The sequence below is a fragment of the Lasioglossum baleicum genome, chromosome 14 (genome assembly GCF_051020765.1).
Source record: "Lasioglossum baleicum chromosome 14, iyLasBale1, whole genome shotgun sequence".
NCBI classification, from domain to species: domain Eukaryota; kingdom Metazoa; phylum Arthropoda; class Insecta; order Hymenoptera; family Halictidae; genus Lasioglossum; species Lasioglossum baleicum.
In genome coordinates this window covers 9,574,511-9,599,249 of record NC_134942.1, presented here as the reverse complement: position 1 = coordinate 9,599,249, position 24,739 = coordinate 9,574,511, and the positions used below count along the sequence as shown (strand labels likewise).

The following is a 24,739-nucleotide window of genomic DNA, read 5'->3' as shown; positions in this document are numbered from 1 at the left end:
AGTAGATCATGTAATATAATATCCTCCCCAAGATTGAATCAAAACTAACGGTAGACACAAGTGATTTCCAATAAAAGTGAAAAAATTAGACACTGTCGATAGTATAGTTTTTCCTAATACATATAGAATAGGTGAGTGCTCTAACGTAATACACGTGGAATAGGATAGCTCACTCACAGCGTGATTATGGGAACAAATATTTTAAGGGTTCTGAAGGGATGTATTTCTCCTTACCATTTTTCTGCTACATCCTGCCATATCGGTCGGCACTAATATTGTGGAAGAAATATCACAGACGAGATGTTGGAGCACCCCGACGAGATACTATCAGATGATTGCAAAGTTCGTGCCCGATTTTCATAGATGTCACAAAACTGTACTGCACAGCGGAGTGTAAAGAGTAAAATTATATGGTCACCATTCTTTTGTAATTTTAGAGAAGAATGGTGACTATATAATTGATTAATAAAGCTGTACTCTTTAAAATTTAACCACTGAATTTCATTTTCAAATCGGGCACGAACTTATGCAATCATCTAATATTAAAGACTGCCAGCAGTGCCAGCCTTATGGGAAATCGTGTCACTCGAATAATTCGGTGTTTTCTTACGCCCTCTAGGATGTATTCTGGCTGGGGTAAGAAACAGAAGGCCGTCGACGTGATCTCGTCGGTGCAGAAGGACACAGTGGAGATTCTCGTCGGTGAGAAGGCAAATCGTGTATTGATTATCGTAAACCATATTGATTATCATGAATTGTTACATTCTGCACAGAACATATTCCAAGTTAAGCAGATATTTCAGACGATGTTTTAGTGTTGGTTTTTAAGAGCTAGATCGCGACTTTACTGTATACTGCCTTTCCAGAAGCCTATATCATTCGGAGCGCGGGAGTTTCACGTCGCATTTTTGTAGTTACTAATATTTAAAGATAACCAATGATTCAGTCACCTTTTTTATGATTCTAAGACTTTGGTAATTAATTTCTTATACTTCCGGGTGAGTCCCGGTGTTCATTTCTGTGCCGTTGTATTCTCTGAAGTTTTCTGATTAAGATGCAAGAAAAATTGGTTCTGGCTACGATTGACATTCTGACGACTACATTCTGTTTAAAAAAAAATCAAGGTGACCTTGAAATCTCCTCTATGCCTCCGCGCACGCAGAAAATGTTTGTGCCACAACGTGTCCCCCTCTGTACCGTGCCAATTTTGTTCACAACATTTTTCCATACTATTACAAATAACGGAGATTATTCTTTGTAACAACTATTTTAAAAAAATATTTTACTTGTAAATGATTACACTTTTCGATAGTGTACATAAAATAGACGAATAACGTTAAAATATTTATTATAATCCCCGCAGTATTTGATTGAAAAATAGCTACAAACTTTACAATCTGATACGCTCCTCTTTATGGACAAATTATGCACTCAAAACATCCGTTTCAGTAAAAACGGTATACAGTGCAAAAAGTATAAATATCAAGCTTCAAAATGGTTGTTTTTTCATCAAATTTAGATAAATTTTAGCAAAGTTACAGCAGTTTCAATATTGAGCGAATTTTGAACTAGCTGTGGGCGCTGAAATCGGGCAAATACCCCACTGTGCGTCGGTAACAACAATTGGATTTCTTACCTCACGACGATGAGGAAGATGCGTCGAGATGCAACTGCAAACCCCGTAGTCGGTCACTGGCCACTGATTGGTCACTCACTGGTCACTACCGATTGCTGATCATCATTAGCCTAGATCAGAACCTACAACATCTACTCATATACGGTGCGATCATTATCGCGACGGCGACACCTTCGGCCACGCGATCCGTATTTCATTCTGTTCTTCCCTATGTTCGGCTTCCGACTGAAGTCTCGGCGCGGTAGACGCAGACATAACACGGCAAGTTAAAAAAATAGTATCCCTGCGACTCTCTAACACTACAATACTGAAACTAGAATAATTTAAAGTCTAAGTAATGTTATAGACATCTTGCAATTTACTTTCTGCATTTTCGTCTCTTTTAACATTAGCACATTCAACAGAATTTATCGTTGAAAAGTTAGAATCGCGTCTATTACGCGTAATGTCTACTCGTTAAATTTTCAGTCTTAAATTTCGCAACGAATATTTCCGGTGCCATATTCACTTCCGCGTCCATCTTCTGAAATGTATGACCAGAATACGTGTCCTCGTGGTCGATAACATTTTTGTGTGCGTTAGGAAAAATTTCATACGTCATCGCCGTATCGCCATGATTCTTCTCGTCGATATACCATTGCGATACCATTTCTTTGAGTGGTTGTAGCGTACTCGCATTTTGCTGAACCTTTTCCAGCTCCTCGTTACAGAGTCGTTCGATCTCCACTAACTTCTGCTTATAAATGTTCGCGATTGATTTCCAACAAGCATTGTAACGCATTTCCGCTTGGCTATACGTGTGCAAGTCTTGATATTTAGCTAGCCTCTTCTCATACTCGAGTATAGCAAGCTCTGAGAACGTGTCTTCGGTTCTGAGATCCAAAATGTCTCCTGCAACATTCGTTAAATTGCTGTTTTCGAATATTAACAATATTATTCTAACTATTATTCAGTGGCGGGTTTAACGATAAGCGGGCTAAGCGGCCGCGTGGGGCCACGAATTTCGCAGCATTAATTTTTTTTACAAAAAAATTCAATCTATTTACAACAAATTAAAACAACTTTTTAACATAGGCTATTATGCTAAGGACTAAATTACTTTCAGCCCCAAAACTTTTACCGCTTGGGGCCTCTACTTGACTTGAGCCGCCACTGCTATTATTCTAACTATATACTATATTCTAACGATATTATTCTAACTATTATCAGTTAATATTAAAATATTAATAAAACTGGAGCTCCTGAAGGAGGCTGAACTGAATTGATTACCCAATTTATTAGACAATGGCGATTCCGCGGCATAAGCGGCTGCTGCAGCACGTGCAGCTGCAGTTGCTTCGTGCAAGGCCAATGCACTGCCCTTTTCGCGCAACAATTGCAATTCCTCCCTCTCCTTCTTCCATAATTGCACTTCGTTTTTCAATTCTTCTTTCAGACTCGTCATAACTTCACGAAGCGACTCTATTCGTTCCCGGAGAACGTGACTGATAATTAAAAAGAATCACTTTACTCTACCGTTAACGATCTAAATCTAATAGATAGTCCACTGAAGAGACTAACTTCCGGTTCACGTGATCATCCATCAACGTCTGAGCATCCTCTATCCGCGCCGAGGAGTCCTCAGGTTGTTCTAGAACAGCGGATAGCTTCTCCATGGAGTCTTCGTTGTCGGAAGATGGTTCGCAAATCGGTAACGCGCTTCGAAGATCCAACACCAACTCGGGAATCTCTTTATCTTTCTCCGTTTGTTCTTGAACCGGTGGTTCTTTGGATTGTTCGTCGTCATTTTGACAATGTTCGCTGTTCAGCGAACAATTTATCGAGGTTCCTGACGATGATGCTGGATCACTGTCCATTTCGAAAGCTTTGGTTAGTTAAGCATGAACGAAAAATAGCCGAACGATCTTGCCATTCAAAAATCCAACTGAAGTCGCCTCGGTACGTACCCAATTAATTAATACCTTCTTTGTTTCTTCTACCCTTTTTAATCCCTTCAGCACCATTGCCATATTGGTTCCCAACGATTTAAATGATTTACCAAAAAACAGTATAAAGACTTGAAATATGTTCGAACACCTTTCGGGACCGCAATGCATCCATGAATACAAACGTACTCGTAACGTATTTGCAAGAAAGAATATCTTTCTCTTAAAAAAAACAATTTATTCGTCCAAGAGAAACGACTTTTGTTAGGCGTTTAAATATCGAGTTTATATACCGAACGTTGACGGCCGGCGATTAATTTGATTTGCGGTTCGTAAACATTGTGGCAAGGATGCGCCGTGAAGGTGAAACAGTAATTATAAGAGAACGTAAGAAATAATTAGTGCTCGAGAGCACGGTGGAAACGGTTGTAAATTGTTGATTAATTTCGTATCGAGACGCGGGTTTCTTTAATGTGCGAGTCGAGGAGCGAATCAATTATTTCGGGCCAGAACAGGTAGGTACGTGCGTTACGGTGAACTTTGGTACAGGATGATGGCAGTGAGTGACCTCTTCCACCGTCAGTATCGCGTTAGTTTAGCTGGTTAATATTGATTTTGGCCTGGCGAGGAGGAATGCCCAAGGAAATCGATGATCTCCCCGTGGCGTAACGTAGAAACCGTAAGTTTGTTGTCGAAGAAAACACTTCTGTCGGCCGAGATAGTTTTCATTCAACAGAGTTCACGTTTCTGTCATGCACGTCGATTGCTGTGACGCAGGTTATGTGCATTGTTCTTTGAACGACGGGGAAAAGTTCGTCTCGGGGATTTAATCCTTTAGTCTTTTCGTTCTCGTCTATCAGTCCTCTCTCGCCATCGGAAAATTGGATTTCGCTGGAACGATGGAAACTATGCTCGATCAAGTATAATGACGGGAAGAGGTTAATCATTCTTCAGACTGAATTCAAAGGATTCATCCAGGCATTCCTTGTATCAAGGTTCTCGATTAACAAAAGAAGCATGTTCACGCAACTGTGGTCACTAGTCTGCTGGTATTTCAGACCGATTGTAAAATGGTTGTTGCGCCAGACAACGCAGATGTGTGAGCTCCAGAGAATCTGTTATGGAGAGCCATCTGGTGCGCCGAGAACTCTGGCTGTGGAAGAATCTCTCAGACTGTCTAGAAATGCGAATATCAAAACCCTGGTGGCGCATTTGAACGATCTAGCCGAACAACGTGGTATCAACACGAAAACGGAGCGTAAGATATTAGAGGAAGCCATTAGGACGGTGTTGGTTACCAAGAAGATCAATCCAACCGCGCATCCTGACTTCGCCAAGTCCTTCGGCAAATGCATAGAATTAATTTGGGGCTACAAGCAACTCTGCATGGAGTGCGAAGAGCTTAGAAAAACGCCTTACGACGCCGAGAACCCTCAGCACGAGCTGCTGTTGTTTCAGTTGTGGAACTCATTAATGCCTTATGAGCGTCTAGACGCTAGAGTTACAAAGCAGTGGCAGGAGATCGGGTTTCAGGGTGACGATCCAAAGACAGACTTTCGTGGAATGGGAATCCTGGGACTGGAGAATTTGGTTTATTTCGCTCAAGAATATCCCAGTGCCGCTACACATGTACTGTCCCACTCTACGCATCCACGGTACGGCTATGCTTTCGCTATAGTTGGTATAAATTTAACAAGCATGGCCCTACGTCTGTTGAAAGATGGAGCAGCAAGGACTCATATTTATAACTCGTCGAAAACCTTGCCAACGATTCGTGCCTTTCATCAATTTTATTGTTACCTCTTTTATGAATTCGATGGGTTTTGGATAGACTCGAAACCGAGCAATATGATGGAATTCTCGTCGATACAAGAGAAATTCGAGAACAGCATTAGAATGGCATTAGCTGATCCATCTACCGTCTTTAGGATAAATATATCAGTGGATAACGTTTAATATAGATGCAATATTTTCTGTTGGTAAGACCAAAATTATCACACAGAGAATGAATATCATTTTAACGAATGCACAGAACTAATTTCTGTAATATATATACGTTGCACAGACTGTCTCGCGAGTGATTACACAATAGAAACTATTGATACTGTAAGACATGAAACTGACTGCACGGTTGATGTCTTTGAGTCATTATGTTACAGGACCATATAAAAAAAGTCGATGCATTTCGTATATTTTTACGTTATTTTTCTACGAGCTTGTCGGTAAAAAATTGTAGAAGGATGATGAAATTTATTTCGTTAGAGGAATTAAAGTATATAATCGATATTTACGATACATAAATAAATATTATATATTGCTCATTCAGTCAGATTGTAACGAATTGTCGAGTGGGCGGGACGTAACTATAAAATGCGCACTACCGTTAGCACAAGTATTTTTTCGCAAAGAGAATCACGATCGATAAATGTTTTAACGTTTCTCAACACCAACAACTTTTATTCAAGAATATTTATTGTAAAACATAAAAAATATTTCTCTTACACAAATTAACCATATTGTAGCTATCGTACACGTTGTTTTATATGGAATAAAACGCAATATCTAGGTATAATATAAACAAATTTATGTCGCTTCGTACGTATTATGGGTACCGAACTCATTTAAAAGGCAATGGAAGCGTATTATTACTGCAATCAAATCAAAAGCGGAGCCTAAGTTCATTGTAAAAAATATAGTCGGCTTATCCTTTATGCTATTTTGTATACAACATTGTGTACGTTGATAATTTGGCACAGTACCCATAACGGATTGCTTCTGGTGATTAAGACTAATTAGTCTTTTTTCTGAGGTTCCTCGGGTTTGCGCCTAAACTTAGACGCTATCGAAATTATGATAAATACGCCGATGGTGATGCTGCCGAGCTTCATGATCCATGGATTGTCGCGTAGGGTGTTTGCGATCATTTCTACAAGATCGTCGCTGAAAAAATCATTATTTTTACACCACTGCGAACCATACTTTTAGTTAGAGTTCTTACTGGTAAACTGGTAATAAGGGCTCTAGTTTTAACTCTCGGACGATGGTATCAACTTTGACCCGAAAACTATTGAATTATTTAATTTTTTAGGACTTAATAGTTCTTCGCTAACAAGCATTCGTTGTCGGACTATGTTGACGATTAGTCCGAGGGTTAATCGTGTCGAATAAGTGTTCACACTTACAATGGGGTTTGTGGTAGAGGCACAGGTTCAGCACGCGCATTTTTGTACCATTCTTTCGCAAAGAGCACGAACGCGTTGGTGTCGTGTTTTGGTATGTCATAGCGATACATTTTACCGTGCCTGAAGCTAGGAGTACAAAATAAATAATGTTAAACATGGCAACGTGCGTTCATAATTTCGACCATTCTCGTTCTGCCACTCCTGCATCCAACCTTGTATACTTACAATATAAATGCTGGAGTCTCCTGGACTCTAAATCTCCTGGCTGTGGCTGCTCCACTTGTTAGTTTTGCGATTCTTGCTACGTTTACTCTGTGTTTTAGCTTTGCTCCTACTGTCTCCCACGTGGTAGACATTTTAGTAGATTCCCAGTTGTCTGTATTATAACTGTTTGCAAGAGAGAATATGTTAAACACCAAAGAAGGCAAGAAATGTTGATATCAGAGAAAAGTGATACTCACAACATGACGAACCAATCTCCGGTAGTAGCTCCGCTGCTAGCTTGTGTTAAATGTTCGAATGTATCGTCCGTTAACTGTTTGGTAGCTGGTTCTTTGTTCTCCATGAACATGTGTAGAATCTCCGAAGGGTCAGAGGGTCCTATAAGATCAAGCTATAGAATATCGGTACCATAAGAATATTTCACATTCATTACCATCATAGAGCAAGGGTATCCCATGTCTAAAGAACACGAGAGCAGGCTCGTCGCCCGGAATTAATATTTTCATGAGTTTACTGTCTTCCGCTACGACTACCCATGCTTCCAGGTTATCCACCAAGTCCTTCTTTAAATCCACTACGTGATTTCTTAACTCGTCACACTTCTCGCAATCCTTCGTTGCTGAAAGAAACGCATAGATAAGTATTTCACCGTAAAAATTGTGCATTAAATAATTGGGAAATAAACATTCTGGAGCAGCAGGTTATGTTAGGATTTACAGCGACAGATCGAAGCAGAGGTATTCAATAACGGGCAAATTGGATTGCTTCGAATCAGCGATAGTTTAGAAAATAATCAGCGATTTTTAGAGGATGCTTTCAGTCATGGGAGCAAAGAAATGTGGCCAAACACAAGCGAGAACTTACTGAAGAGCACGACTACGTATTTCACGTTCATCAATAAATCTGTCAGCTCTGTGTCACTCACTGTCTGCAGATCGTTCGAGTGAACAACAGTCAGACTACATATCATCAAAAAATATACTATCCCCAACATTTTCCAACTATTCCAGTCACCAATATTGTGCAGAATAGTTTCACTGGGAACCGGTATACGTCACTGGTTAACCGTTGACGTTTCTGATTCCACTTCCGGCTTCTTCCGACAGTCGCGCTGGCCACGCACTTTATTTTACCGACCGAGCTGCTTTACCGCGATTTTCAAAATTATCGCATTCTCTGGACACAGTAACATCCATGTTTAGATGAATTTTCGCCACTGAAATCGGGGATATAGATATAATATCGAAATAAATTTGCACGTGTGACTTTCAATCGATTTTCGAATTTACGACAATTCGAGACAGTTTAATCATTCTGATACACATTCTAGGCATTTTTCTTAAGCCGAACGCTTACGGAGCAGCTCTCTCGAACCGTGATATTTTTTCAGATTCGCGTAGTTTAGGGCAAAAAATATCAGCGTGGCAAGAAAGAATCTCGGAAGCTGCAACTTCCGGAATTATTCAAATCCTGCCGTGCGCCGCAAGATTTTCGAAGCAATCTGCATGGTTTACTTCGCGAACTCGATTCGAGGCGTTTCCCTCCGGTTGCTCTGCCGTTTCGTTCAAACTTTTTCACGCCCGCTCGCAAATCCCTTTCTCGCAATAAAGCGAAGACAATGCGGTAGATGTTTTGCGGCCGCTTGTATTTACGATGCAAGTATGTACCCCTATCGAACCGGTTAGAGCCCGAGTCCCGTGTAAATACTTCCATTACGACTGGAGTCACCGATGTTGTTTCTCCGCAGTCCTATATGTGTCGTTTCGGCTGGTTTTTATTGCGGAATCGTTTCGACGGCCTGCGCAGGCTGTGTGCGTTGAGAAATCAATTAGCGGAGTGTACATATTGCCGCGTTCCCGAGCACTCGCAGATTAAACCTTCAAGCGAAAACGTTAGATAAATCAAAACTAATTGCCCGCGAGAACCGGAGGAGTCAAAGGAGCTCCTTCAAAGAAAGGACTTCTTGGAAGAGGGATGATTAGCGTGTCAACTTCCGCTGTGTGTCCCGTTTCGTTCCGCCTAGTCAGAAATATATATTATCAGAGGTCGTTCACTATCCTCTTTCAGCTTAGTTGATTTATTTACGGTTAGTGTTCGGCGTCGACCGACGGTCGGAGGCGCCTGACGCTGGAACCGCTCAGTAATGAGCGCGCGAGGACGGCAATGAAGAGGATCGTGAGAATGAGGGAGGAAAATTACCTTCAGAGTGAAGTTCACACTGCACTTTATTGAAATTGGAGCTATGAACAGTCGTCGACGAATCGCAATTCGGAAATCTTGATCGTGCGAGACGTCTGCCTTTGAATCGCGACGGAAATCTTGTGCGACTCCTTTACGAGGGCCGCCGCGAACGGAGATCTTCACCGCGTTCGGAGGAAAATCTTGACGCGGGCAGACGCACGAATCGCGACGCGAAAGAAGACAGCTCGAAGGCAACTCCAGACGAACTTCGAAGAAGAGTTGCGATATAGAAAGCGCAGTGATTGTCGCAAACGTAAAGAAGATAGATTGATAAGCTTGATTCGGAGAACTGAGTCGAACAGACGAGGCGCCGTCGAAGGAGGGCCTTTAAATATTCTACGAAACGGCAGGCGGGGTCGCACGCGATTGGTTCCGGATCGATCGCATGATCCGGTAAGACGCAACGTTAGAGATTCAAACTATGGGATTTACCGGCGATGGGCGCTTACAAACACCTCGCGGCCGTACGCAACGGTAGCGAGCGATCGCTACGCGACTCTAAACATTATGAAAAACAGCCAGAGCAAGTGTAGCTCGACGGTTGGCGTAACGGCCGGCAAATCCCATAATTCGAATCCCGAACATACCGCCCGCCTCGAAACACTAGTTTCGAAACGCATCGAAACCGCATGACAGAAATGAGATGACGGGGGGATCGCGACGACGAGACTTAACGATAAAGGGAATGCGTGTTACAATACCCGCACGCTAGACCCAAATTACGCAAACCGGTGACCGCCTGCCGGAGACAAGTAAACAGAATTGAGAGATGAAGGTAACGAAAATGACGAATGAAGTAAACATGCCGAAACGGACCGCCCGCCGTGACGACGCGAGGGCATGACGATTTAATAACTTGATTGCGCAAGAGCGACGATCCGCTAAACGAGTACGCAAAACGAATGCCGATTGAACGACGTTTACAGACATTTACATTTATTTATACAGATATCGCAAGAGGTAGGGAACTCACGTACATTTGTGGAGATAGAGCGCACAAGTTGCAGGGAACGCTCGAACGAAGCGCGAGATATCTACCGATTTGTAGTTTATCGGAAGATGTGACAAGGGACGCGTTTAGGTTAGTCCTCGGAATTGCAACTGACGGGCAGAGGGCACAATTTAACGATTGGCCTTTTAAAGCACGAGGTCGCAGTTCTTACGGTGACTACTCGAATATGATTGTCGTCGCCCGGATGCGTTTGTACGATTCGTCCGAGTTCCCACTTGCACGGAGGTAGTGTCGAGTTCTTTATGAGAACGAGCTGTCCGATCGAGATGGAAGGGCGAGGGCGACGCCACTTTCCGCGTTGTTGGAGCGTATTGAGATAATCCGTGCGCCACATTTTCCAAAATCGCTCTGTCATGTGTCGGACTAATTGCCATCGCGAGAGACGATTTTCGGCGAGGTCCAGCAGAGACGGTTCCGGAGGGGTTGTAAGGGCAGACCCGATGAGGAAATGACCTGGTGTCAGCGGAGCGAACTCGTCGAGAGTATCGGACAGAGGAGCGATGGGTCGTGAATTTAAACATGCCTCGATGGCACAAAGTAACGTCGTGAATTCCTCGAATGTGAGTGTCCGATCGCCGAGAACTCGTCGAAGATGGTGCTTGACACTTTTAACTCCTGCTTCCCACAGTCCGCCAAAATGCGGAGCAGATGGGGGAATGAAGTGCCAAACGATTCCGTCACCGGCAGTTCGATTCTGAAATTCGGGATCTCGAAGCGCGGCGCGATACGACATTGTCAACTCCTTATTTGCGCCGACGAAAGTGGTTCCGTTATCAGAATACATGCTTTCGGGTAATCCGCGACGGGAACAGAAACGAACATACGCATTGAGAAAGGCTGAGGTGGAATAGTCCGCGACCAATTCCAGATGCACGGCCTTGGTGGCCATGCAGATAAATAGCGCGATGTAGGCTTTTCGGGATGTTATCCCACGACCAGCGGAGGCACGGATGTGGACGGGCCCCGCGTAATCCAGCCCGCAATGCGAAAAGGGTTTTTTCGGCGGGGAAACTCTCGGGGCAGGAAGGTCTCCCATGATCTGAGTCGGGAGGGCGGCCCTTTCTCGGACGCACCTGACACAAGCGTGAATGACGGCCTTTACCTGACTCCGACCTCGGAGAAGCCAGTATTCTTGACGAATAATATGGAGGGTGAGCTGCAACCCGGCATGCAGAGCTCGTGTGTGAGCTTGTTCAATGATAAGGCGAACCAGCGGATGGGGAGGTAACAGAATTGGATGCTTCGATTGCACTGGGAGAGGGGCGTTGCGAAGACGACCCCCAACGCGAAGCAGTCCGTCTTCGTCGAGAAACGGGTTGAGAGATTCAAGAGAATCTCCTCGAGGTAGTGGTTGACCACTGGAGAGAGAGGCGATGGTATCGCCAAACTGGGCGGTTTGAATGCGTCGCAACCAAAAGATTTTGGCAGCGGTGCATTCGAAGGCGGTTAAGGCGCGTCCTTGAGCAGAGTTTGAATTGGGACGGCGAAAGCGACGGGAATTACCGACGAAATGGTTAATATAAGCCGTTACTCGAATGAGTTTGGGCCAATTTGAGAAGCGGGATTCTAAATCCCAATCGGGAGAAGGAACCATGCTGTGAAGCACGACCTTTAACTCGGACGAATCTTCTGCGGGAGGTTGTCGAAGTTGCTGAGGCCATTCCGTGGGATTGCAGCGAAGCCAAGAGGGGCCATGCCACCAAAGGCGAGAATTTATTAATTCGTCGCTTAGAAGTCCGCGCGACGCGCAGTCAGCGGGATTGTCCGCTGTCGGAATATGATGCCATATAGCTTGAGGGAGACGAGATTGTGCATCTGCAACCCGGTTGGCGACGAACGTCTTCCATTTGGAGGGGTGAGACTGCAACCACGCTAGTGCCACTGTCGAATCAGTCCAACAGTAGCATGGAACATCGAGAAGGTCAAGGGAGGATGCAACAAAGTTCATCAGACGAGTCAGAAGGACGGCAGCTTGCAATTCAAGTCGAGGGATGGTCAGAGGTGTCAATGGGGCGACCTTTGACTTGCCAGCAAGCAGAGAGACATTTATGTGTCCGTCGACGGTGGTACAGCGGACGAAAACGACGGCGGCGTAGGCCACCGTCGAAGCGTCTGCGAAACCGTGGAGTTCGATCTGGGAGACATCTGGAACCGACCCGATCCACCGTGCTATTTGGAGTCCGTTTAAAAGAGGAAATTTGGAATAGATGGATTTCCATTGTTCATAGGACTGAGTCGGGATGGGGTCGTCCCATCCGAGACGAAGGCGCCACAATCCTTGAATGAGGATTTTCACTCTAATGATAGCGGGAGTAACCCAACCGAGAGGGTCGTACAGTTTCGCGATGGTCGAGAGAATAGCGCGTTTCGTGGACGGTATCGGCGCGGATAGATTTACGTTAAATTGAAATGAATCACGAGAAGGGTTCCAGCTTATCCCGAGGATTTTGACTCGATCGTCGGGAGCAAGAGTTTTGGAGCAGGCTAGTCCATGATCTTCCTGATCGATGTTGGAAAGAAATTCGACCGAATTACTGGCCCATTTTCGCAATTTCATTTGACCGCATTGGAGGAGATGGACTAATTGATCACGGGACTGACGAATCGCCGATAGATCGTTGCCGCCGTAAAGGACATCGTCGACATAAATATGAGACTGAAGAACGGGAACTGCGAGCGGGAACCGTTTTCCTTCATCCTTAAGGAGTTGTTGCAGAACGCGGAGAGCTAAAAATGGGGCACAGGTCATGCCATACGTCACGGTCAGTAATTGGAATGCCTGTGCATCCTCGGAGAGGGCTGATTTCCAGAGAATACGCTGATAGTCAACGTCGCGTTCGTCAACCAGAATCTGGCGGTACATTTTGGTAATGTCCGCTGTATAAACGAACCGGAATGTTCGCCATCGAAGTATGATGGCAGAGAGATCAAGCTGTAATTTGGGACCGGAAAAGAGGTGGTCATTTAGAGTGGAATCGTTTGAAGTGACGCTGGATGCGTTAAAAACAACACGGAGATGTGTGGTTACGCTGTCAGCGCGCAGCACTGGATGGTGCGGAATGTAAACACACTGAACAGGCGAGGACGAAACGGGCGCAGGACGCATGTGTCCGAGAGACTCATATTCTTTTAGAAACTCTTTATATTCCACTGCTAGGGATGGTTGGAGCAGAAGTTTCCGATGGATGGACTGCAGGACTTTGTCCGCAGCACCGCGAGAATGGCCAATATCAATTGGAGGGCCAGTACGGAACGGGAGACGGACTATGTACCGCCCATCAGAAGCTCGCGATGTGTGCTTTTGAAAATGCTGCTCACACTGTTCGTCCTCCTTGGTAAGTAGGGACTGCGAGGGGATTTCCTCAATCTCCCAGAAACGGCGCAGCTCGCTCGATAGTGTGTCGTCTTGGACACAGTGATGCATCGCAATGCTGGAGCTGGCACAAGGTCGTGGGCCGTCAAGCGACAGAGGAGAGAAAGGGCCAGAGATGACCCAACCAAAAATGGTGTTTTGGGCAATAGGTTGCCCGCTTGAGCCTTTCCGTAGACCGTCTAAAATTATTTCAGAATAGACGTCTGCGCCGAGGAGGACATGAATCGCGGCCGAATTTGACGGATCAGAATCGGCCCACTTGAGATCGGATAAATGATCGAGAGTTCGACTATCCTGAATGCGCTTCGGCATGTATGTCGAGAGAGATTTTAAGACGAGCGCGGTGGTCGAAACCGAAGGGCTCGAGGAATTGCGAGGAGCGATCTGGAGGCGCACGGCGTGGCGCAACGTACCAACATGGACCCCGCCGACGGCAGATATGGTAGCCGAGACGCGAGTGCGTTTCGCACGTAAGAGGTGCACCATGGCTTCGGTTATGAAACTAGCTTCTGAGCCTTGATCAATCAAGGCTCGGACTGTGATGCAGCGACCTGACGGAACTCGTAGTTGCACCCATGCTGTGGCCAAGAGAATACCTGAGGGCGAGGCCGCGAGGGTGGAAGCGAAATGAGAGTTGACCTCGGTCGGCATCGAGGTGGCTGTAGATGATTCTGGAGGTGACGATGATGCGGAAGAAGTCTCTAAATGCAGCAACGAGTGGTGACGTTTTTGACAGACTCGACAAGAGTATTTGCTGGGACAGTTTCGAATGGAATGACTGTGACTTAAACAATTAAAGCAACGCGAGAACTTTTGAACAAGTTCGCGCCGACCGTTGGGGCTTTGAGCCGTGAATGTCGGGCAAGCGCTGAAACTATGAGAAGCTTGACAGACGGGGCACGAAGGGCGCGAAGGGTTCAAGGGTCGTGAAGCGGTCGCAGCATGAACTCGAGATGAACTGGCGGCGGGATGACTTGTGGCTTTAGGACTCTTAGAGGTCGTGGTGTCGGAATCGAGCGCAAATTCCTCCAAACCGCGAGCACGTGAATCAAGAAATTTCGAAAACGTCTTGAACGACGGCGGCGTTACGTCGTCGCCAAGTTTGAGTTTCCACGCCTTCCGCGTCGAAGAGTCCAACTTTTGTGACACAATATGGACCAGGAAGTCGTCCCAAAGATCGTCTGGTTTGCGCCCGAGCTTCTTTAGGGATTCGACGGTGACGCAGACACGATCGCGGAGATGCTGGAGGTCCGTGGCTGATTCGCGAGAAAGCGCGGGAAGCGTAATTAACTGCGAAAGATGCGCGGTGATTATGCGCCTCGGATTATTAAACCGCGCCGTAAGCGTATCCCAAGCGATTTTAAAATTATCTTCCGTGATTGACAAAGTCGAAATACACTCAAGCGCGGGACCCTGCAGAACGGACACCAAGTGATGGAAACGCGTTACATCGTGTAGCGTAGAATTTTTAATAATAAGCGCGGTGAATTTATCGCGGAAGGCTTCCCAGATCTCGTACCGGCCGTCGAACTGCGGTACTTTGATCCGGGGAAGCTGCGTATCTGGGACTGACGGACACGCTTGTCCGTCGCCCGCGGAGTTAGGCTGACTTACGGTGGCGGTGGTCAGCGCGTCGAGTTGGTTGTTCATGAAGGCTAAAGCGTCCAAGTACACCTCCTCCGTAGCTGCAAATTGGTCGTCCTTGAAGTAAGGAAGCTTGGCTCGTTCCTCCGATTTGATAGTGGTGAAGAGTCGCGAATGACCGTTCTCGAACCTCCGCCACTGCTCCTGAAGGTGGACAATCCTCGTCCGCAGAGTGGATTTTGTCCAGTTGTTCTTCCCCAGCTTTTTTAAGTTGGTGAGAGCTCGTTCTATAGCTTGCTGGATTTGAACGTGGGCTTCTACGTTGTCTGCCATGATATGACACTCTCGTCCACTCCCTCACTTGCCTGTTCGTCACGATCCGGCTCGAAGGACCAAAATGTTCGGCGTCGACCGACGGTCGGAGGCGCCTGACGCTGGAACCGCTCAGTAATGAGCGCGCGAGGACGGCAATGAAGAGGATCGTGAGAATGAGGGAGGAAAATTACCTTCAGAGTGAAGTTCACACTGCACTTTATTGAAATTGGAGCTATGAACAGTCGTCGACGAATCGCAATTCGGAAATCTTGATCGTGCGAGACGTCTGCCTTTGAATCGCGACGGAAATCTTGTGCGACTCCTTTACGAGGGCCGCCGCGAACGGAGATCTTCACCGCGTTCGGAGGAAAATCTTGACGCGGGCAGACGCACGAATCGCGACGCGAAAGAAGACAGCTCGAAGGCAACTCCAGACGAACTTCGAAGAAGAGTTGCGATATAGAAAGCGCAGTGATTGTCGCAAACGTAAAGAAGATAGATTGATAAGCTTGATTCGGAGAACTGAGTCGAACAGACGAGGCGCCGTCGAAGGAGGGCCTTTAAATATTCTACGAAACGGCAGGCGGGGTCGCACGCGATTGGTTCCGGATCGATCGCATGATCCGGTAAGACGCAACGTTAGAGATTCAAACTATGGGATTTACCGGCGATGGGCGCTTACAAACACCTCGCGGCCGTACGCAACGGTAGCGAGCGATCGCTACGCGACTCTAAACATTATGAAAAACAGCCAGAGCAAGTGTAGCTCGACGGTTGGCGTAACGGCCGGCAAATCCCATAATTCGAATCCCGAACAGTTAGAAAGAAACGTTTTTCCTCGAGGAGGATTTGCAGTGAACAGACAAAAACTAACCCGGACCCGTTTTCTGTTTTTATTGGCCAGATGTGTCGAGGGTTTTTTCAGTCAAAGACCCTTTTTCGACACATCTGGCAGTCCCCATACGATCCTCGATTATCTCAAGGATATTCAGAAAGTCGAGGCAATTTTGAAATCCAACATTATTTTTACGCAGAGCCTTAAAACATTCGTCGATCCAGATGCTGCTAAAGCTGTTAATAAAGATGGCGCGATAACGGCCAAGTAAATGCGTGCTGGAACGAAACGAAGGTTCTCGAGGCCTCAGGGGGTTAAATCATTAAGGCTGTCGGTCCCGCTATAAAGAACAGAGTTTACCGGGTTGGGAAAGCGGCTTGTTGCGTGTTGTACGGCATTGCGAACGCATTTTTCGTTATTTGTTAGCGGGCAGCCTTCGCTGCCATGGCTGACGGCCACGCGCGAAAGGTCAGTGGCACGTGATATCACGCAACGCTTGTTGAAGTTTACGCTAACTCCTCAACAGTGTGCACACACTCCAGACACGAGATCCTCCAATTATTTTCAAGGGTCTATCTTTAGCCGGGGTTTCTTTGCACAGTCTTCGTTACCGGAGTTACTCTGCCCCCGCCGCTCCTCGCCGCCATCGCTGCGAGCAACCCGATTTCTTTTGAAATCCCAATAACTGCATAGCATTCCACGACGGGGGGAAATGATTAGTCATTGGTATCTCCCCGGGGCCGAGGGTCAGTCCCGTATCCTTCACACCCCCCGAACCAATTAGTTTTCGTCACGCGACGACCGAGGACTACTTCGAGGGCTACGGGAATGCCTGGCCGTTCGGACGAGCCCCATTTTTATCGCCAAACGAAATGCACTGGGCGAATCCTCTTTATCGTTCTCGTGAATAATTGCTTCGGATATTAAGCCCCTGCACCTTGACTGTCGAACCACCGCCTTGAGGAATCGCCGTAAAATCAATGATTGCGGAGGCTCGATCCACAAGAAACGCGATATCGGACGCGGCAGCGGAGAGTCAATACTAATTCGATCTAAACGTCTCTTGATTATTTTTTGTGACGCTTTTAGCATCATGCTTGCGGCGTTCTAAACGCGATGCAATTATTTATTGTCCAATTAAGCACGTCGATTGTCACAATTTTTGCACCGTGAGCTAGTATTTAGTGCTCCTGGAACAATTACTTGATCGGCCTTAGCGAAGGTGGGCGCGATGAAAGTCGATGATGAATAGAAAAAGGAGGGCTGACGGCATTCCGGCGATTAGGGTAGCTATCCAGGAGCGGCTTCGGGGCTTCCAGTGTGTAGCTCGGCCTCGAAGAGTGAACACGGGCCGAAGGATCACCCCGAAACCGATCGCGTGTAAATCGTGTTAGCCTAAACCACTGTCCGGCGGTCAGCCTCGTAATTTTTCGCGCTGGTTGGGGGTGCCGGCGTGTTCCCTCGACGTCCCTGGTCACGAGCCAGCGTTAGTCGAAGGTCGAGTAGCGTATAGTATGCTCGGTGGTATAGCTGGTAGACGGCAACGACGTAAATCGTGACGTATATACTAGTTGGGGTAACACGCGGGTGTACGTCGCGTCGGTTGGACGTGTGTGCTGGTATGTCGGGGAATCGACGTCGGCAACCAGAACAGGGTGGCTGACTCGAAGCCGGGGATTCACGGGGTGGTTGCCAGTCGCGTGCTCTCATCGTCAGGTGAGCAGCTTTTGCATGGATGTAATCGGTTTACCGAGCATTTTCGCGAGTTTCTGCTGCCTTGCGTCCTCGTCGCGGCTTGTCCCGGCGACACGCAAAACTTCCGTCGCATCGTGAGTATTAAACTTAATGTTACCTTTCGCTAAATACCGTCGCACGAGAAACCAACGAGCACGCTTTGATACACGAGTCCTTTCGCGAACGAGCGTCCGGCCGATCCTCGAACATCCACCAATAAATTCCCATGAGAAGCATTTCTCGGCGAGGCCGTTGACTTGTTGCTGACGCAATTTTATTGCCGGCTGTGGTTTTGAGAGGATCGTTTATTTAGTCTTTCTAGAAGAAAATCATATTTTGTAGAATTTAAAATCGGCAGGATGTTCCGAATCGTTTGAATATTCTCCTTGTTTGTAGCGCGACGTAACAACCATGACTTCAGCTCGAAATGTTCGCAGTCGAATGTTGGCCGATATTTCCGTGCGCACACGAGTCCGCGATTTTTTCATTAAACCCGTAGCAGTTCGGATGCCGCGCGACGATGGTTTTTCATTATCAAAATGAAATTCGCCAAGCATCTCGTAACAATGTCGTTGCCGGCAGATAAAAAGATATCGATGGAATTATGCAGGCATGCCCGGAAGTCTTTCTATTCTGCCTGAGAGCTATTCGCATTCTCCGCGACGCGGGGGTGCTCGAGGCCCGTTTCGCAAAGACATTTTTATGGATAAATCGATCCGCCGCGAAACTTTCGTGTTTTCGCGTCGTTTTATATTATTCATGGCACCGTTACGCGTTACTATAGTTTGATGGTTCTGTAATAAACCGGGGCTTTATCGACCTTGCAACTACGAGGACGACGACGACGACGACGACGACGTTTGACCACGTCACTAAACACTCCTCGATTGAAAGTCGAATCGTTCAGAAAATGAGAATGAAAAAACTAATCCCTCGGTGTTCTCGCAGTTTCGAGTTTATTATCGTTTCATGCGTTTCGAGGGCCGGGAGCTCTTTAATGTGTAATGCGAGAAGAAATGCGCCAGTCGCCGGAGAAAATGATCCGTCCGGGCGCAAATTATTAAATAAAAATGAGCCACCAACACGGAGCGCAAACTCTCTTCGAAGATACACGCGTCCCGCTCGAGGGAGGAGAGTCCCGGAGGGTTGATTGATCTCCGGCGGTTCCTCGGAAAAGAGGTTCCGTGCAAACGAGATGTTCCAAGCCATGTACGAACTGTCGCGCTTCCTTCGAGCAGGATAATATCTTGTTAAATCGATAACAGATGATAACCGCACCGATGCCTTCTCCGCGATGCGACGCGACCTCCATATTTATCAAACTGTCGTTCGATATTTCCAATCGTCGTCGAAAAACACTCTGACGCGAGTTCCAGTTTTTCAAAAGCCAAGATTTATTATGGCTGTTATTCCTGCCACCACGTCCGACAGTATTTCGGAAAGAATTCCGAAAAATTCGCGCAGACGAGCTGAAGAATTCAGAATTTCTCCTCGAAGGTACTGACAATCAAATGCATTAAAGAATATTTGTCTGGTCGGATACGTTCCGTGTCTGCGCGGATGGTATAAATCGAGATTAATTCGTTAGCGCGACGTCGCGTCGTTCGCACACGGTCGTCTGCTCGGCTCGGCCCGAGTGTGAAACACTTTCCGCCGGCGTGGGCGGCCTCTTCAGAATTTCGGTAATACCGGAAATGGTTGAGGAGTCCACTCGAAGCGGGTCGGCGCGGCGGCGGAACCGTGCTTGTTCGTTTCCCGGCCACTTCTGAGCGCGCAACATCCATTTGATTTTCAGAAGGTCCGCTCACGTACCGGTCCACGAACCCGCTCTTCAGTTCTGGCTGGCCTCGCGCCGGGTAGCGGATCCGTCGTAGCATGCTCGTGATTTGTTCGTCCTTTTATTAAGAGGAAGACACCGGGACCGAGATGGCGCAGGAAATCCCGGAGACGACGTATGTGCCGGAAGTCGCGGAGGACGCGAGAAAGGAGCGGGAAAGGCGGACCGTTCAGGACGGGACTGCGCTCTGGAAACGACGAAAGGAGGAGCTGGAACGTCAAAAGCACCGTGAACAGCGTGAAGTATGCGTCGTAAACGGGCCTGTTGTGCTCGCTCGGCCACCGAACCCCGCTGACCACACTTTACCTTTATTTCCGCCGGTATCATTCCCGCTGATCGGATAAAGATCGGCCCGGTCGTCTCCGTGTCGCCTACAAACCCCCTCTATCTTCCCGTTTACGACATTTCCGGTCGGTACTGTACCCGTACCCGACGATTTACGAGTGCGTGTAAGAGATTTCCGCCCGACCGAAACATCGTTGCGAACGCTCCCGCTCTTGAACGTTTCAGCCAACGTGTCTGTGAAAGCTCGGGCTTCCTCCTAGAATTCATTTTCTGCGGGCGGACTACAAATTTCCCCTCTCCGGGGAACAGCAGCCCTTCCAGGGGAAAAAATCGAAATTTCGTCTAGTCCTCGTCAAGATACCACTCTCCGCATCTGCTACCGTCTTCCGGGCAAGAAGCACAGAAATTAAGCTCCTGAAAGCTTCTCCAAGGGCACACAAGTTTACAGGGGGTAGAAGCACGACTTGCTAGAGCCGCGGTTGTTCGTTGAAGGACGTTGTATATCGACTCCGTTTCAGTCCATCTTGAGTACGGATTCCGTTTTCTTGCTCGGTATTTACGCAGGTTCCCTTCGTAACGATTCTCGTCGCGAACCCGGTTTCTATGTGTATACCGTATCATTAACAGTGCCGGTGTAAATACCGCGTGTGTGCTTTGTTGCGTCGCTGTAAGAAACATTTCGCTAACGAGCGGAAGCGTTTTCACCGTTTAATGGCGGCGTCGGACCGTTGTAGTTGTTGTATCCGTTTTGTTTCGGCGGTGGTGGGCAATGAGGGCGATACAATTGTCGGCTGCTCGAGCTAATAGACCATGACGGTGCAGAGGAACGATTCTTCTGATTCTGGCTGTCTGACCAACCATAGACTCGTACTACTTTCCTGACCAGTGGTCGACTCGTACTACTTGCCAGTGAAATTGCTATGATCCCGTGGAGCGGCGGGAAAATTGTTGAGATCGTGGGTTTGAAAAATAATAAACTAGAGCGTTAGTTGATTACACATATAGCAGTCGCATTTTGTGGAGTGGTTTTCGAATGAGTTCTTCTATCTATTTATATACTCATGTTTTTTGCTTTCGAAAAGTAGTATCCTAGAGATTGATGCGAATTAAAATGCGGATACGTGGAATACACGTGAAATAGGGATCCCTGGAAAATTGTCGACAGCTCGAGTTAATAGAGGAACGGGCGATAAACAAGAGGAACGATTTCTCGCACGGATCGGGTTCCTTTTTAATCAGGGCGTCGTTAAATTTTTTAATTCCGTTCCGCTCGCGGCCGTGCAGCTTTATACTCGCCACCGCGCCGCCTGCCACCTTGGAAAGGTTGTAAATATCCATTTTACGCGGCGGCGACCGGACCAGGGGGTATTATCTTCGCCTTTTTTCCCTCGCGGGGTAGAACAGTTTCTGGTAGGAGATTCATACGTGTACGGCCGTTCCGCGGGACGCAATAAAAGATTAAAATATTCCGGGGCCGTAAAGTGCATCCGAATTACTTATCACGCCGACCCCCCGACACCGGATTAAGGATACTTGAGCATTAGCATGCCGCAAAGCCTCCGCAGCGGCACGGCTGTCTTTTACATAATAATAAACAGGAGCCACTCGCCGCGCAGATTATGGCGACGAGTTCACGGTAATTGCGAAACGTATGACCGACGCGTCAGATTTTTCGCCGGCCTCAGAAAAATTCATTTAACTAATGGAACACGGAAGCCCAAGCACGCTCCATGAATTTCAGATGTTGCACACCGGCCTGCTTGCCGTTCGGTAATTTCATTCGAACAGTGCCATGGTCTCAATCAATCCCTAGCTGGCGTAATACCGTGCAACTTTCGAGTCACGCAACAATTATTCCCATCATTTATTGGCTTGCCACCTCGTCCTCGCCCGGAGATTTGTTTATCCCACGATATCGCGAGCGCGATGTTCAATTCCGCGATTTATCGCAATCTTTATCCGCTATTTTAACTGGAAAATTAAAAACTTCTTCCGACTTGGAATAATTCTTTTTCTTTTGATGGGTACGAAAAATCAGTAAATGATATTGTAATTGATATGTTAAAAATTGTAGAAGATCGACAAAAATTCTCTGACCCAGATTTGACGCGCCGTACCTTTTCATGCACTTTTGACGTCACTTCCTTTCCTCCGAACGCGAAGTCACGGAGGATTAAAAACCGCGCATTGTAATTGGCTGCGAAACTGAATTTCCCTCGCTCGCAATGAACAATCCCGTCGAAATTCAGCCCTTTCAGAAGCAAAGTCGCGCGATAAAAGTCACAGAGAGCGCACATCAATTGTTTCGACTTTCTGCGGGCGGAGCACGAATCTCCGCACGCGGTTTCATAATGCACTTTCCCGAGAAATCCCGTAACGAATTTCGCGTTCTGAAGAGGGAAAAAACGGTCGGATTTTCTCTCGGACAGTTAACGTTTCTCCTCGAGGTAGGAGCTCTCTCTAGAAAACTGTCTGGACAATGGAGTCTCGATAAGCAGGGCGGTAGGATCAATCCGTGTCGTGTCAGACACACTTGACCACTACGGGAACTATGACCGTTTTCCCCGGTTTCCATCTCGGTGATTTTTATAGTATATTTTTCGCGAACCGAATGAATTAGCTCGGCACGTTTTCCGAGCGGAATCTTCGCGCTGGAATTAATTCCGTTCGAATCCCCTCGAATTCCATGGGAAGCATAATATTTTTCGGTTCAGCGAAAAAATTAAGCATGGAGATCCACTTCTTTTCTTTCTGTTTACAGCTTCAGCAAATCTTGGAGAATTATTCGCCGTGGGGTAAGCCGGGAGGCGGAGCGCCTTGCGCGGCAACCCTAAGAAAGAAGAACGTGCCGCTGGAGCCCCTGGAGCCAGCGAAGTGTCAGAATTTCGGCCAGGTAATGTTTCAAGCAATTTATATAATATTCAGAAGCATCCTCGAACTGCTAGCTTCGTCGGGTGGGATGCTCGAACCAAATCTTCGAACCTCTCAGACACCGCTTACTCCATTTTCTTCAAGAAAGAACATCTATACACACACACGCGAGTGGTAAGTGTCCAAACACTTGCAGAAAATGTCGCACCGAACAACAACGATTCTGCTGTACCCAGGTTGCACTCATCCCTGTCCATTGTCGTTGATCGGTCCCCATCATATCGATCGTTATCCGCTCAAGAGTATCGAGGGTCTCCGTTCATCTCGCCACGAAGGAACGTTCTTTTCACCGGCCGTACCGACAACGATCGCCTGTCATCGAGATACGCATCGCGATCCTTATTTTTTCCCATCATCGTATCGTTGAAAAGAGCGAGTGGCCGACCGCTTCATTTGTTTTTCCTCTCCATTGAAAAATCCTTTGATAGCCTTGCACGGGGATCGAACGATCGAATTTTTCCATGTCGAACGCGCAAAATGTCGGACGAGTGTGTTCGACTCTCTCTCTCTCTGTGCGGTTCTTTCTTTTTATTTTTTACAAGAGCTTTGAGCTCGTTCCGTGGCCTATTAAAAGTCTGGCCTACGCTGTTGGAAAAAGCCCGCGACAAAGGCACGAGCATTCCTTCGCAAATTGGATGTTATTCATTCATTATTGGGTCCTGGTTGTAGCGGCCGTTAAATTGAAAACACGCGAATCTTATCCGCACGGGGCGGGTCGATCGCGCCGCAGCCTTTTCGATGTGGATCGCCGATTTATTTCGATTGATTGCACGGTTACGCCTAAGTACGGGAATATAGTGGAGCGGTGAGGTGATTTTTGTTTCTATTATGTGCACCGCAATTCGATCGTCACCGCTCCACTATATCTGTACCAGAGTTGGGCATTAATCGATTAAAATTTTAATCATGATTGATTGATTAATCTGTACGATTAAAAAAGAAATCATCGAAAAATCGACGATTGATTCAAGCGATTGATGAAGTTAATCGTCAATCGTTGGTTAAAAAAAGAAATCATCGAAAAAAAACATAAAAGCACGTAAACAAAATTTGTATTACATATGGACCAAATGACAATACACCTAAATTCAGTTTACATTTTTTTCAGTATTCGTACAGTTTTGATTCCGTATTTCATTTCGAAATTTCAGCAGTTAATCATTAATTATCCGCCAGGGATAAATACTGTTCTTTGACTTTTGCCGAACGTAGAGGACAGCGGAGCTCGAGGGGCCTCCCCTCGGAAAACGAAGTTTCAGTTTCGGAAGAACTGAACTGCGAATTCGTCTACTGAAAACCACCAATAAAAACGAATTTTGGTTAGAAATATCATTTTTCAATGTTTAAATAAATTACTATATATATAATAATTCATTATAAATAAAAAAACCCGCTTTGTTTCATGTCTCTATCATAAACAGAATAAAAGTTATCGAATTTTGTCCAAGAAACAGGCATTTCAGTGCACTGTGCGCCGCACTATGGGCCAAACCGACGAAATCTGTGTCAAAATCAAAGAACTTTCGATAGAAATGAGATAGAGCGATGAAATTTTGTTTAAATGAAAGCTGAAACTTTGCAGAATATGGGATAATTATGGAGATTGTGGTACGAACGTATTTTTAAC

General features: G+C 46.5%; 4 protein-coding genes across 8 annotated transcripts in view; 2 read left to right on the top strand and 2 right to left on the bottom strand.

Annotated features, from left to right (window-relative positions):
* Positions 1-1,376: 1,376 nt before the first annotated feature.
* LOC143215764 (uncharacterized) lies at positions 1,377-4,561 on the bottom strand. Its single transcript, XM_076438181.1, has 4 exons — positions 3,583-4,561; positions 3,197-3,484; positions 2,906-3,120; positions 1,377-2,527 (listed from the first exon to the last, which is right to left on the bottom strand). The coding sequence occupies exons 2-4, from the start codon at positions 3,289-3,291 to the stop codon at positions 2,073-2,075; spliced, it is 765 nt and encodes a 254-aa protein (XP_076294296.1). The 5' UTR covers positions 3,292-3,484; positions 3,583-4,561; the 3' UTR covers positions 1,377-2,072.
* On the top strand, positions 3,133-6,085 carry LOC143215761 (ELMO domain-containing protein 2). 2 transcript variants are annotated; one of them, XM_076438174.1, is made up of 2 exons: positions 3,133-3,574; positions 4,620-6,085. In XM_076438174.1, exons 1-2 carry the CDS (start codon positions 3,312-3,314, stop codon positions 5,515-5,517), a joined length of 1,161 nt encoding a protein of 386 aa, XP_076294289.1. In that variant the 5' UTR covers positions 3,133-3,311; the 3' UTR covers positions 5,518-6,085. The 2 variants fall into 2 exon arrangements, with proteins under 2 accessions (XP_076294289.1, XP_076294288.1); XM_076438173.1 differs by lacking the exon at positions 3,133-3,574 and adding an exon at positions 3,702-4,076.
* Positions 4,090-24,739, top strand: part of LOC143215762 (uncharacterized) — a 45,856-nt gene continuing 25,206 nt past the window's right edge. Inside the window, exons 1-3 of one of the 4 annotated variants that reach the window (XM_076438179.1) lie at positions 16,363-18,041; positions 19,855-20,138; positions 22,943-23,074. In XM_076438179.1, coding sequence (XP_076294294.1) covers positions 19,986-20,138; positions 22,943-23,074 — 285 coding nt within the window. In that variant the 5' untranslated portion in view covers positions 16,363-18,041; positions 19,855-19,985. Of the gene's footprint in view, positions 4,241-16,362; positions 18,042-19,854; positions 20,139-22,942; positions 23,075-24,739 lie in introns of those variants that run through there. The other 3 variants (XM_076438175.1, XM_076438177.1, XM_076438178.1) reach the window with 3 other exon arrangements.
* On the bottom strand, positions 6,016-8,042 carry LOC143215763 (thioredoxin domain-containing protein). The gene is made up of 6 exons (XM_076438180.1): positions 7,830-8,042; positions 7,399-7,584; positions 7,205-7,343; positions 6,969-7,130; positions 6,744-6,869; positions 6,016-6,501 (listed from the first exon to the last, which is right to left on the bottom strand). Exons 1-6 carry the CDS (start codon positions 7,957-7,959, stop codon positions 6,354-6,356), a joined length of 891 nt encoding a protein of 296 aa, XP_076294295.1. The 5' UTR covers positions 7,960-8,042; the 3' UTR covers positions 6,016-6,353.

Bases quoted from the DNA above. Each gene is read 5' to 3' on its own strand.
- LOC143215761 (XM_076438174.1), top strand. From the start codon at position 3,312: ATGGTTCGCAAATCGGTAACGCGCTTCGAAGATCCAACACCAACTCGG. The intron at 3,575-4,619 runs GTACGTACCCAA...CTGGTATTTCAG, and splicing joins ATCCAACTGAAGTCGCCTCG to ACCGATTGTAAAATGGTTGT.
- LOC143215764 (XM_076438181.1), bottom strand. From the start codon at position 3,291: ATGGAGAAGCTATCCGCTGTTCTAGAACAACCTGAGGACTCCTCGGCG. The intron at 3,121-3,196 runs GTTAGTCTCTTC...TTTAATTATCAG, and splicing joins GATGATCACGTGAACCGGAA to TCACGTTCTCCGGGAACGAA. The intron at 2,528-2,905 runs GTAATCAATTCA...CGAATGTTGCAG, and splicing joins GCCATTGTCTAATAAATTGG to GAGACATTTTGGATCTCAGA.
- LOC143215763 (XM_076438180.1), bottom strand. From the start codon at position 7,959: ATGTTGGGGATAGTATATTTTTTGATGATATGTAGTCTGACTGTTGTT. The intron at 7,344-7,398 runs GTAATGAATGTG...TTGATCTTATAG, and splicing joins GATACCCTTGCTCTATGATG to GACCCTCTGACCCTTCGGAG. The intron at 6,502-6,743 runs GTAAGTGTGAAC...TGATTTTTTCAG, and splicing joins CCTCTACCACAAACCCCATT to CGACGATCTTGTAGAAATGA.